This window comes from Epargyreus clarus, unplaced genomic scaffold (assembly GCF_041222505.1).
Source record: "Epargyreus clarus isolate Ecla_fem2 unplaced genomic scaffold, WU_Ecla_fem_2.2 ptg000007l, whole genome shotgun sequence".
NCBI lineage: Eukaryota > Metazoa > Arthropoda > Insecta > Lepidoptera > Hesperiidae > Epargyreus > Epargyreus clarus.
In genome coordinates this window covers 2520645-2532769 of record NW_027332215.1, presented here as the reverse complement: position 1 = coordinate 2532769, position 12125 = coordinate 2520645, and the positions used below count along the sequence as shown (strand labels likewise).

Below are 12125 nucleotides of genomic sequence, written 5' to 3'. Positions count from 1 at the left end.
TTATCATACATTTCCTATGTATTATTTAGTGTTACGTAACGAAAACACTGGCTTCCATTTTTTTAATTCGTACAGCAATTGAAAGTGTCAACAAAATTTTTGACGTTTTTGAATTTGTGTTATACCTATCACACAAACGATTTTTAGACGTAGGTGATGTTGTGATAGCTGCGTCGCAACTTATTTTTTTCAGAACAGTCGGGGTTTATTAATAAAGTTGGATGTAACAGATACGTCTGATGATGAAATATTATTCGCGCTATTGCTTTGACGATTTTTCAAGTAAATGTTTCCGTAATGTTAATATTTATTTTATAAAAAATAATCCAATTGAAATCAGTTTTAATTTAAGTGCAGATAGAAAATTTCAGATGCATGAGATTTTAATTACTCATATAATAAACGAATTATTAATTGATTTTTTTGAATGAATATGACCGTGTGCATTCCCTGATTGCCTTTAAATTAGTTTTCAGATACCACAATTTATCGAATTTATGTAATATTTATAGAATCTATATAGGTATGTATTACGTCGATCAGGGATTGTTTACAGCTGTTTCATTAACTGGTGTATTAATATTCCATACAACTAGAATTCGACGACGACAAGTTCAATATTTAAGGACTTCGAATTAAACAGTTTTAGCGTTAAGCTTACTGATATAATAGATGATAAATTTGCATATGAATAAGTCTTACGTCCTCCCGGTATGTATGATACCGGATTGTACAATGATTGAGACCAATAATATTCTTGCATGTGGTCTTGTGTAAAATCCATATGACTGATACATTTACAGGAATATAATGAGTTGCATTGCGAGCTTGCTTGATCTATTTTCTAAAGATACCACGCTCATAAATTCAGACGACTAACGCTTGTAGTTTAACAAAATGCTATCACATCAGCTATATATCTGCTAGGAGCCTAGCAAAGTCCATGGTTTACTCATGAAATATTTCCCCTATGACCAATATATGTCCATATATTTCTAAAGCTATAAACGAAACTGCTCAATATACTGTCATCGGGACAATCAGAACCAAAAGTTAGGTGATGCGTTATTAAAGTGGTTTATAAAAATAAATATTTATGTACATGATGTCTTTGGAAACCTAAAGGTTTACTATTTACGCATTTCCATTACTTCTGAGGTTCCAAGTATTTAGTAGTTAAGTTCCATTTATAAGTATTTTTTAATTTATCTTTAGGTTGTATGTTATATATTTTGATATAGGGACATGAAATGTTGTCACGCACGACATTGAGGTGCGTATGACCTCGGAATACTAATTATAATGGAAAATATGGACAGATGAAACTATGACTGATATATTGAGCACACATGTTATCTCCTTAATTGTCGACGCACCTGAGCAAAGCATCTAATTGCAAGTATAGTAGAAATATATTTGCTTGGGTACATATTTCTCCTGGAGGAAATATTTGAGGGGCAATATATTATGTTCTAGGCAGCGTCAAGCTATTCACTATTAAGGGGTTTGTATGGAATGTTAATGTGTCAGGGAACTTCAACCTAAGCCATGTATATTATAGGGTTTATTCGTAATAACGAACTACATGATTTGTCCTGACCAACGTCCATATGATTGATTTTTTCATGTTCAGCAAAATACGTTTCAATTTGTCTTTACCGTGAATTTTATATAACAATAAGTTATGCTGTTGTATAGACTAGTTTTTAAATGGTAAGCCGAAACTAAAATGAGTTTCTAATCTACGCATTTTCGACAAGAGTTCTGTGCCCGATAGTCAAACATAAATAGTCACACAGCTAGCATAAAATTTAAGTGCATTTTAATATGATTTTACTGTGTTAATATTAATAAACGACAAGCAATATTTAATGGCGTACCTTCGCCTAAACTGACGCGGGCCGTGCGTCGGGGCTTACTTAGCGCGACGAAGGCCTGCTCCTTGTAAGTTTCTTGTAAGGTTCTACTAAAATACAATTTATGATATAGGGCATACGCTAATACCCTATATCATAAATTGTATTTTAGTAGGTTTTGCTGTCGATGTCTTTGTTAGATTTATATAAATGTAGGTAAATACATTTTAACTAATTTTTACACCCAATTAGAAACTAGTCTCCATTTGAAATGATTTTGTGTAATAGGTACAAATTACAAGGTGTTTTCCAATTAATGATCATGGTCTGGTCAACTTCATGATTCTCTAGTACTGTGCTGCTAGTCCCCGTTCAAATCAGCACCACTGCTACTGAAAGCAAACAGATGTATTCGTGATGGCGCCTCACTCGGTGAATGGAGGTTTTATATCAAAAATTTACTGGACCTGCTGTTGCTAACGTTTTTTTGTTATTAAGTTGAATGCTCATACTATTAGAGGTTATTGTACAATTTATTTACAATAAGGCCCAGTTTGGAATGTGTTAGTTTAGTCCATTTGAGCCTTAACGTGTTGCCTTGCATATTATTTATATGCTGATGTAAGCTCGATTAAACGAATATACACTATGTAATGAAAACTTTGCCATTGATTAATGTAATCGGTTATTTAAAAGGTCTATATTAAAACAGAGTTTAAAAAATGTTTTTGTTATTTTATTTTACGAATAAGTGCATCCATATGTAAGTAGTAGGTAGGTACCTGCATAATTTAATGTATTCTAATTTTTTTATGAAGTGAAACATGTACAGTCACGAGCATAAATATATGACTATGGGCAGATTCGCAAAAATATCTGACTCAAGAACGAGTTCAGTAATATCTGCCTGCAAGAACGCAGCATAAATATCTGACATTAATGGGCAGCAAAAATATGTGATGATAACGTTGATCAAATAATTGTGACCCCCTTACGAAGCAAAAATATGTGACAATATTAATCTATTCACTTTTGTTATTCCGGCTCAAAATACAACTCGAACGTCAAGTCGCGTTCTTTTTCTTTTTTATGCTAAGTCATAGAATCGTATCAGCCAGTGACTTTATAAATAAGAACTTATTATAATAAAAATAACACATCATGAAAATAATACAAAACAATTAATTAAAATAATACCATAATAAAAAGAAATTGAATAGGTTTCTAATAATACACTATCAAACAATTCCGAAACGTTACACGGCAGCGTTGGATAAAAGATCTACTACCCACTTTTAACGATAAAAATATATCAAAGCGATATCAAAAAGTAGAACATATTTCTCCGATAATATTGCTAATTGTAGAACTTGGTATTGCTAATATAAATAATTAGAATTTCTAAATTTAAAGGTGGTAGAACCCTTTGCGGTTCGACTCCGGCGGCACCACCGCCACACCTATTTCTACCTAATAAGCAGTGTTAGACGCTGCTGTGTTCCGGTTTGAAGGGTGTGGTAAGGAAGACAGACTTTTCCGAGGCGTTCCAGCTTACTCCTCAGGGGTAGCGGCGCATCTGTGGCCGACCTCAGGTAGGAATATCTAATCCTATCTGGGGTTGATTACAATTGTCCATGGGCCACTTACCATCAGGTGGACTGCATGCTCGTCTGCTACTCCTATACTATAAAAAAATTAATAATAATGTTACATGTATCAACTAACTGTTGCGGTAACTACTTTTTTATATTTTTGTCTTAGCAAAATATTCGTAACCATTTTAGTTTAATAATATATAATCTATACAATATTGTAAGAGTCGTTAGGACATATTATTTTTGTTGTATACAGGGTGAAATTTAAGCTTTTCCTATAATTTGTCATTTAATTCCAGAATTTAATCCGTATAAGGGACACTATCCGATAGTGGAATAATATAAAGTGTGTATTTTTTTTTTTCAAAATGAACTCGTTCGAATCCCGTGTATAGGGATATTTTAAATATTTCGACAAGTACGAGTCAAACTCGCACGTGAAGGCTTCCATACCACCAGATGTTTACTATTTTATAAAAATAAGTATAATACTTATTTTCCGGTTGTCTTTTTACCCTTTGGGTACGGAACCCTAAAAACTAATGATGCAGTATTCGTTTTTATCAGAATCGGCCTCGGATTTCAAGATTCAGATTTGGAAAATTCACCCTGTTAAAATACATTAATTAGCCTGTCTTTGCCTTTAACCGTTTTTTTCTTACTTAAATAAAAAAAATATGAGAAAATATTTATAACGTGTTTTTTGCTTATATCCTTTCTCCGGAATAATACATTGGCCCCTTTGATCGGTAGGTTAATATATTTACATCAAAGATATTTATAAATTAATGTCAGATGCACCTTAGTTGACATCACATGTCATAACACATGTCACAATTATTTGATCAACGTTATCATCACATATTTTTGCTGCCTATAAATGTCAGATATTTTTGCTGCGTTCGTGCAGGCATATATTATTGAACTCGTTATTGGGTCACATATTTTTGCTGATCTGCCCATAGTCATATATTTATGCTCGTGACTGTACATATGTATGTAACATCAAGTTAACGATGTTAAGTGGTTCCTTGATATTTTGCGATGTTGAAGTCGGCAGTAATTCTTTTTAAGAACTTTTACTATTTTTTTTAAATTTATTTTAGATTTTGTGTCGTTACGCACAAATATCTAAGATAGGCAGGTATAGCTTACTTTTGAGAATCTTTTTTATATAAAAAATATTTTTGAGTTCAACGTTCAAGACTAGTATCTTATAGAATTTTTGTCCTACGCTACTCTATTTTTTTGCTATATGTTGCTATATTATGCAGACTCATTATTTTATATAATAAAAGATTCAATAACAAGTCCATTATTTATTTTCTCTGACAATGCATTCTACGACGTCTTATTCTCTAAACAATATAATATCCTTCATTCTTTTATATAGTTTCCCGCTAGACTGCTACTTACCAGCAATTCAATAGACTCTTACTAACATAAAATATTTAAAAAAGTATTGTAATGAAAATATACCATTACAATTGCATTACAATTGTGTAATCTATATCCAAGATCTTTCGAACGATTTTTAAATAGATATGAATTGATATTAGATTACGACTTACGTTGATGTCCCTATCCAGCATTTTTAGGCGGTAATAAAACAGGCTTGAGCGTGCAATAAGTAATAGTAACATAGGTAACTATCTTAAAATCAACTATCTTAAAATTAAGATCATATATGTAAGAGTAGTTTCATATTACGGCCGCCGACAGCCGACGCGTTGCTCCTCCTGCGCGCGCAGCTTCCGAAGAGCCAGCCAGCTACAGTCGCATCTTGCTTATCTCTTGAAAGTGTCGTATACTAAACAAGCCGCGAACATGGGTAATCGCGAAATTCAGTTGAAACGCCTTCAACAAAGAAAAAAGCTTTTGGTAAAGAAGAGGTTTGGAGAAATCAGTCACGATATCCAGTTGACTGTCAACTACTTCAAGATGTTTAAAAAATTGTACAAGGGGAAGATGACCCAGCAACAATTGATTCTCTTCGGTAGGTATTTGTTATTTATTTAACCAACCAACTCACTACTAGAGGAATAATTGGGTTTCTATTTCATTTTAAATGATTAAAATATTACAGTGCGTTATAAAATTTAAAATTATTTTATTTAAATAGTCACTTCTACGATCTGTCTACAAACAAAATGATAAACAAACTTATAAATAAAGCTCAAGTGTTTATTATTTTGAAATAAGAGCTTCTTATGCTCAAATGGTTATTTGCGCGTAATTAGAAACTCAAAATGCCTTAAATTTTAATCTTATTTATCTGTTCCCTAACCCTCGAAACTGTTAGCCTGATTATGATGGGACGTTCATGAGTAAATAGAGTATCACAAAATATTAATTTGTATCTATTATTGTTTCAGAACTATTTTCGTGGCAGATCAAGAAGTACGAGAGGCTTAAAAAACGATTGGAGAACCTGAACATGGAGATCGGCGACTCTGACGGGGAGGACGAGCCGGAAGCTGCCCCAGCCCGCGGCGGGCCGGCGGACAGCAGCGACGATGACCACACTAATATAGCTTCTACATCCCAAACTTAAAATATACCATAATGAAGTAATCCTTAATTACTTCGTTACGGCGTGGTTATAATATTTAATCACTTACCAAAACCACGCCATATATATAATTGTCTGATTTGTGTGAAAATAAATACAAAATAATACGGTGCCTCTAGTTTTATTTCGGTAGGAATCCTTTTATTTTTCTAAAACAATAGGTATTAATATTATTAACTATTAATTTTCAATTGACACGTATATAGGTACTCATGTTAATATTTTACTTAAGTAATTGTCCATAGTACTTTCATACCGTACATGACATTCATATCTTTATTATCGTAGAGCCTTAACTATGAAAGCTATAACCATGAAATTTGGACAATATTTTATGACGTAAAATGGACGTAAAGCGGATATTTTGATATTCTGCCCATAAGGAGAAAAATTGGAGTTGAACGATTGTTTGAAAATAAAACAATTTTAAAGTATAATTAATTGGATAAAAATAATAATACATATTTTTTTGGAAAGTCGACTTCCAAAGAGGTACAATTGACGTTGATAGTTTGTATAAAAATGCACCGATGTTGAAGCAATATGTAAAACTTATTATATGGCCTTCTTGCTTCGATCACTAATAAGAACCCTTCTTGTTAAGAATAATGTAACACCAACTTCACCGTTTTAAAAAAAGGTTAAACTATTTAGCCGCCTTATTAAAATAATTCATGAAAAATCAAATCAGCCTTATTAAAATAAGGCGGCAAAATAGGGGCTGAAAGGTCTGCCAAATTTGAAGCTAGCATAATGAAAATTTGTATTTGGCTTTCTTAATAGACATAATAAAATATCTATTTCATATTTTTTATCTACAAAATCCACCCGAAATGGGGTAAAATAAGAGTTGAGACTTTGTTTAAAAATCCGTCAATTTTGAAGCAAGCTGTAGAAAACTTGGTATTTACGAGTAGCTTTCCTATAAGCATGATCTATTTGATTACTCCTATGTTGTGATTTTCTATTCAACCTCAAAGGGAGTAAAATAGGGATTTAAGGTTTTTTTGAAAATCTGCTAATTTTGAATCGAGCGAAAAATCAGTATTTCTCTATCTGGTTATTTATTTATTTATTTACATGCCAACAGCAACACACACAATACATTATATAGTACTTAGAAGTACCTACACTATAGTAGTATTAATACTATAGTAGTAGTAGTAATAATAAGGTTCGTATGAGTGCCAATTATAGGCTTGAACAACGTTTATATATAAGTCTGTATTTTTAATTTGTATGGAACAAATCGAACCATACGCAACCATTTTAATGCTCACTGAGCATGGTAATAATGAAACAACCGCAACTGTTGCCTACTAGTTTCGATTTGTGCCATTTAACTATGATATAAGTGCTACTGATATAAGCAGAGACAGTAATGGGTTGCTGATGATGATGATAAGTGCTACTTACGTGCTAAATATGCTACTTATGGTTACAAGTAATAAAATACCTGTGTCATCTGTGTCTTTTTGTCAACTCCTAAGGGGGTATAAAGAATTGTAAAATTCTTCGATCTGTTTCAACATTTATGGAAATAAGGGTTAAGTGTTTGACGCATTTGGAAAAAAAACATAGCTTTTATGCCCGGTGCTTATAAATACGCATCGGGCATAAAATATGTGTAAAAGAAGTTGCGCATACTGTTATGACACATAATTTAGTTATAATAATATTTACTTGCGTCTTTTGGTCATTTACTTAGTCAAAAACTATTTAATGAAATTGTAAATTGAACATCAATTTTTAATTGAAACATAAACACAAGTAGAAGTGTAGAAAATCGGGATCTCGGAAAGGACGGCGGTACACGAGGCCGCATACCGTCGTAAAAACTGTAAAAATGTTGCGGGATCGATTCTAACAAGAGAAGCGAATTTGAGGTCCTCGGTTTTGGTACCGTTGGAGATCCTGGAGTATTCTGTATAACGCCAAGAAATGCCACCGAGGGCATTTAGTGTGATAATATTCCACATACCCAGATTTCTTCCCCGCAGCTTTTTCAGGTAGCCTTGTCTTTGAAATTAAAAAAACATTAGTAAGGCTAATATTAGATATAACAGTTAATGAGAAAGGAATAACACGATTTTTGCATACTGTAAGTATAGGGATCAGAGAAGACGTATAAACCTACTACTTTTTAGGGTTCTGTACCCAAAGGGTAAAAGTGGAACCCCTTTAGATACAAAGACTTCGCTATCTGTCCATCTGACACAGTGCTCTATCTCCGCAACCGTAATAGATAGACACTTGAAATTGTTACATAGGATGCATAACGGGACCGCTATAACAACAAATACTAAAAATAAAAAAAGTTGAATATAAAAGGGGGTCATCATAGAACAAACTGGTATTATTCGACATTTTTCCTTAAGAGTACCTGTACCTGTACCTTAAGAGTTTTTAAACCCTATATTTAAGTATAACATGAAGATGTTCGAACCAAAGCCAAGATGTCTGGTTTAAGCCGTAAAAGCTTTTATTTAATTTACTGGCTTTATTATCTTTAGGCAAAAATACCTTCTGGTACTACCATATAAATATTATCTATCTGTATGAAAACTATTATAAAATATTTGTTCTAATTATATCAATGAAATATACCAAGGTAGTCTGTTCGTCCATATGGTGTACATTCAAATGAAACTGATTTACAAAAGATAAGAAATCTATCTATATCTAAAGGTAGTAAATCCAGCTATTGGCGACCGTTACATCGTAATCCTGTGAAATTTCTTACTGAAACCTAATAGGGTACCACTGCCTTATGCCTAGACTATCACTGCCTTATGCACTAGGCTATCATTGTATGCATTGCATAAAATATTCTTAATCGTATTATGGCGCCAATGTTCATATTTTTCACAGTGTTTATAAATGATCATCCCATAACTTAATTTATGTAAAAAAAAATGAAAACAAATTAGTTAATGACGTTTTAAAGTTTTCTATATTGATAATTACTTTTATTGTAATAATTACTTTCTTATGGGATTTGAACTATCTGTATTTTAAATTAATAAAAGCACTCTTGATTAATATTATGGTTAACACCACTTCCTTTATGAGAGGATATGATTATTGTAATAAAAAGGAACTCTGGTGAACGCGTGTATTATTATTTTAATTCTATAAAAAGTTACAAGTTATAAGTAAGTTAATAAGTGTAAAAGATGGATGAGAGCTCGGGAATCTCCGGCACTCCCAGGGCAGCGCCGATAGCAGCGGAGGGATCGCAAATCAGTGACCGGGAACCCCGGTCTACGGAGACTACTTTTACTGTGGAACAAGTTATGAGCCTTGTTAATTCTATCTATAAACAACCACACAGTCAAATGGATTTACTAACAACAGAGTTGGGCGTAGTTAACTACAATTTGTAATCCGGTTACTAACTACGATTGTAGTTAACTACTAAAAGTAGTTAACTACATGTAGTTATGATTACATTGTAGTTAACTACTTTTAATCGTAACGTGACTTAACTACAGTAATTAAAGTACGTGATGTAGTTATTAATTTGATTGCTGCAATCTAGTAGTTATTAATTGATTATTTGAATTCTATGGACTTATATTTTGCAATGAAATAAAACGTGGATTAAGAGTACAGCCTGTACAGCCACCCGAGTTAAAACCCGAAAGTGTGAGTTCGATTTCCGCCTATGGTCTGTTAGGTGGTAGGACTTAGCGCTGCATTCTTGCTGTAACAGGCTCTTAACTACCTAGCAAACGACAAGTAAATGAACGGCTCGCGCGCGTGTTTGCGATTTTTAAAGGCTCAACATCATTTTAAATATGTAGTTATGAAAAGTAATCATGTTACCGTGAGTACAACTACAATTAGTAGATAGTAATCAAAATGTTTCACTACTTTTTACGATTACTTTTTGTAATCTGTAGTTATAATTACTGATTACTACTTGTAATCGGAGTTAGTAATCAGTAGTTAGATTACATATTGCCCAACACTGACTATCACCCAGCCGGGTAGATTTTTTTATTTACCACCTTTTAATCCAGATGAAAGATCACATGATATTAGAGATTGGTGTGCTCATGTGGACGAAACTATTTTGACGTTTTAAATTCCTACGCATGAAGCTCGTATGAAGGCTATTTTGCAACTAAGAGGTCTACCTCTTACCTTGCTCTAGCAAAGACCTGGGCTGATATGTGTTCTCTGAATTCGACTACGTGGGAGCAAATTATGTCTGAGTTAATCCAAACTTTTGGGAGGGAGTTTCGTTATTCGGATGATGTTCAAAAATGGCGGGCTTAGACTTCAAACAAGGCGGCCAGCTACGATAAATAATTATGCTACAACAGCTCAGGCTCCATTCAAATTTCTAACACGTGAGGCCTGAAGCTTTGGGTATCGAAGCGGTCGACGCTATTTTAACACTATGTATTAAGAATTTATGTGTTCGGAACTACAATAAACTATTCCTACTCATTACCAAAATTTGTTACGATTATAAAAACTTATCTTTCGATTGTTATTGAGAGGCCTCTGAAATTACTGATCATTTTAATAAAAATCATTTAACTTGTTTCCATTGTAACAAACCTGGACATGGCTCTTGTGATTATATGCATAAACCTGCTTTGAAATTTTGATACCAAAAATGAGGACACAGCTACTCATTTATCTATTGGCACTAATAATAAAATTATAGTACCTAAGTACAAAAGTCACTCCAAAAAAAAAACTTCTTTCTGTAGTCGGTTAATGTCCAGCAAAAGTAGTATAGTTGTCCACCATTAGTGAAAATAGAAAACATCTATTTTCAATTAGAATTGTATGTTGTGAATGAAAGAAACAGTTTGCAGTTTCATAATTAAAGAAAAACAGGGCTCATATTAACTTTTAATAAAGATTTTGTGTAAAATGTGATCTGTTAATTTATGATTAATGAATGAATCGGATATTTTGAGTACTTAATGTAATTAATGAATAATTAATCTGACATTTCTAACCCTATTTATCTTGACAGATCGTGTATAATATTACATAAAGGAGATGTTTCAAAATGTATGGGCTCCCGGCCACCTTTTGTACACTATACTAAAAACTAAGAAAACATGCAAAGAACAATTCGTAGTGGTTCATTTTCTTCGAATCATGTTCGTTTCATTGTTAAAAAACAATAATTATCACTTAAACTTGCAACACAACAGTGGAAAAACATCATGGCGGTAGTGATTACCGTAATAATGTCATCTGTCATTCTATTTTAACTTACTATATACATTATATACTTTTTAATATATTTTTTACGCGATTGGGCGTAGATATATAAATATTGTATTGTATGTATTGAGAAACAATACCTATATTTGATAAACATTAATTATATTAACTTTCATAAATCTTGACTTAAAACAAACATACCAAAATAAGTACTTCTATACCAATTTATTTTAGTTAAAACATTTAAGTGTGTAAATAAAACAACTTTAACTACACATTTCGATAATATTTTATTTATTCTTCACTTAGATACATTATTTATTCATTTTCAATATCTTCCCTTATCAATATTTTCATCAAATCATGTAGCAGGTTCTGTAATATCCTGTGACGAGCTCAGCCCAAACATCAAACAATGATCATAATGTGAGCGCAACTACCTACGAGTACGGTTCGTTGCCCAGCGATGCAGTTGCAATAATAACTGATTATTTTATCATCCCAAGAATGTCCTTGTCGTGCTATTGTAATTATCTAAAAAAAGAGGAATGTAAAAAGATTAGCTTCCCTAGTTGAAAATTATTTACGATTATTTCACGATTAATACAACTAACTGATGTATATTTTATTACCTGATGATATTGAATCCTTGTCAACACAATCCACAGCGATCGCACGAAATTACAAGAGTCCATAAAACATAAGCTGGGTAAACAAGTAAGGTAGAATCAGTCCAAAATCGTAAGCAGCACAGAGCAGAAACATATTCAGGATTAAAATCGAATCTTCTCACCAGTACATATTTATTCAACGTTTACATTGGAGTCCACTATTATATAATATGTATATATCAACTTTTACACATATCAAATTGACAACTTCTTCTTTTTCAATTTGACATGTCAC

At 32.6% G+C, this 12125-nt stretch overlaps 1 protein-coding gene across 1 annotated transcript in view; it reads left to right on the top strand.

The window, feature by feature from the left end:
* RalGPS (Ral GEF with PH domain and SH3 binding motif) overlaps nucleotides 1-6127 on the top strand; it is a 49603-nt gene extending 43476 nt beyond the window's left edge. Inside the window, exon 12 of the mRNA XM_073074355.1 lies at nucleotides 5827-6127. Within this exon, the coding sequence (XP_072930456.1) occupies nucleotides 5827-5866 (40 nt within the window). The 3' untranslated portion in view covers nucleotides 5867-6127. The remainder of the gene's footprint in view (nucleotides 1-5826) is intronic.
* The last annotated feature ends 5998 nt before the right edge of the window (nucleotides 6128-12125 follow it).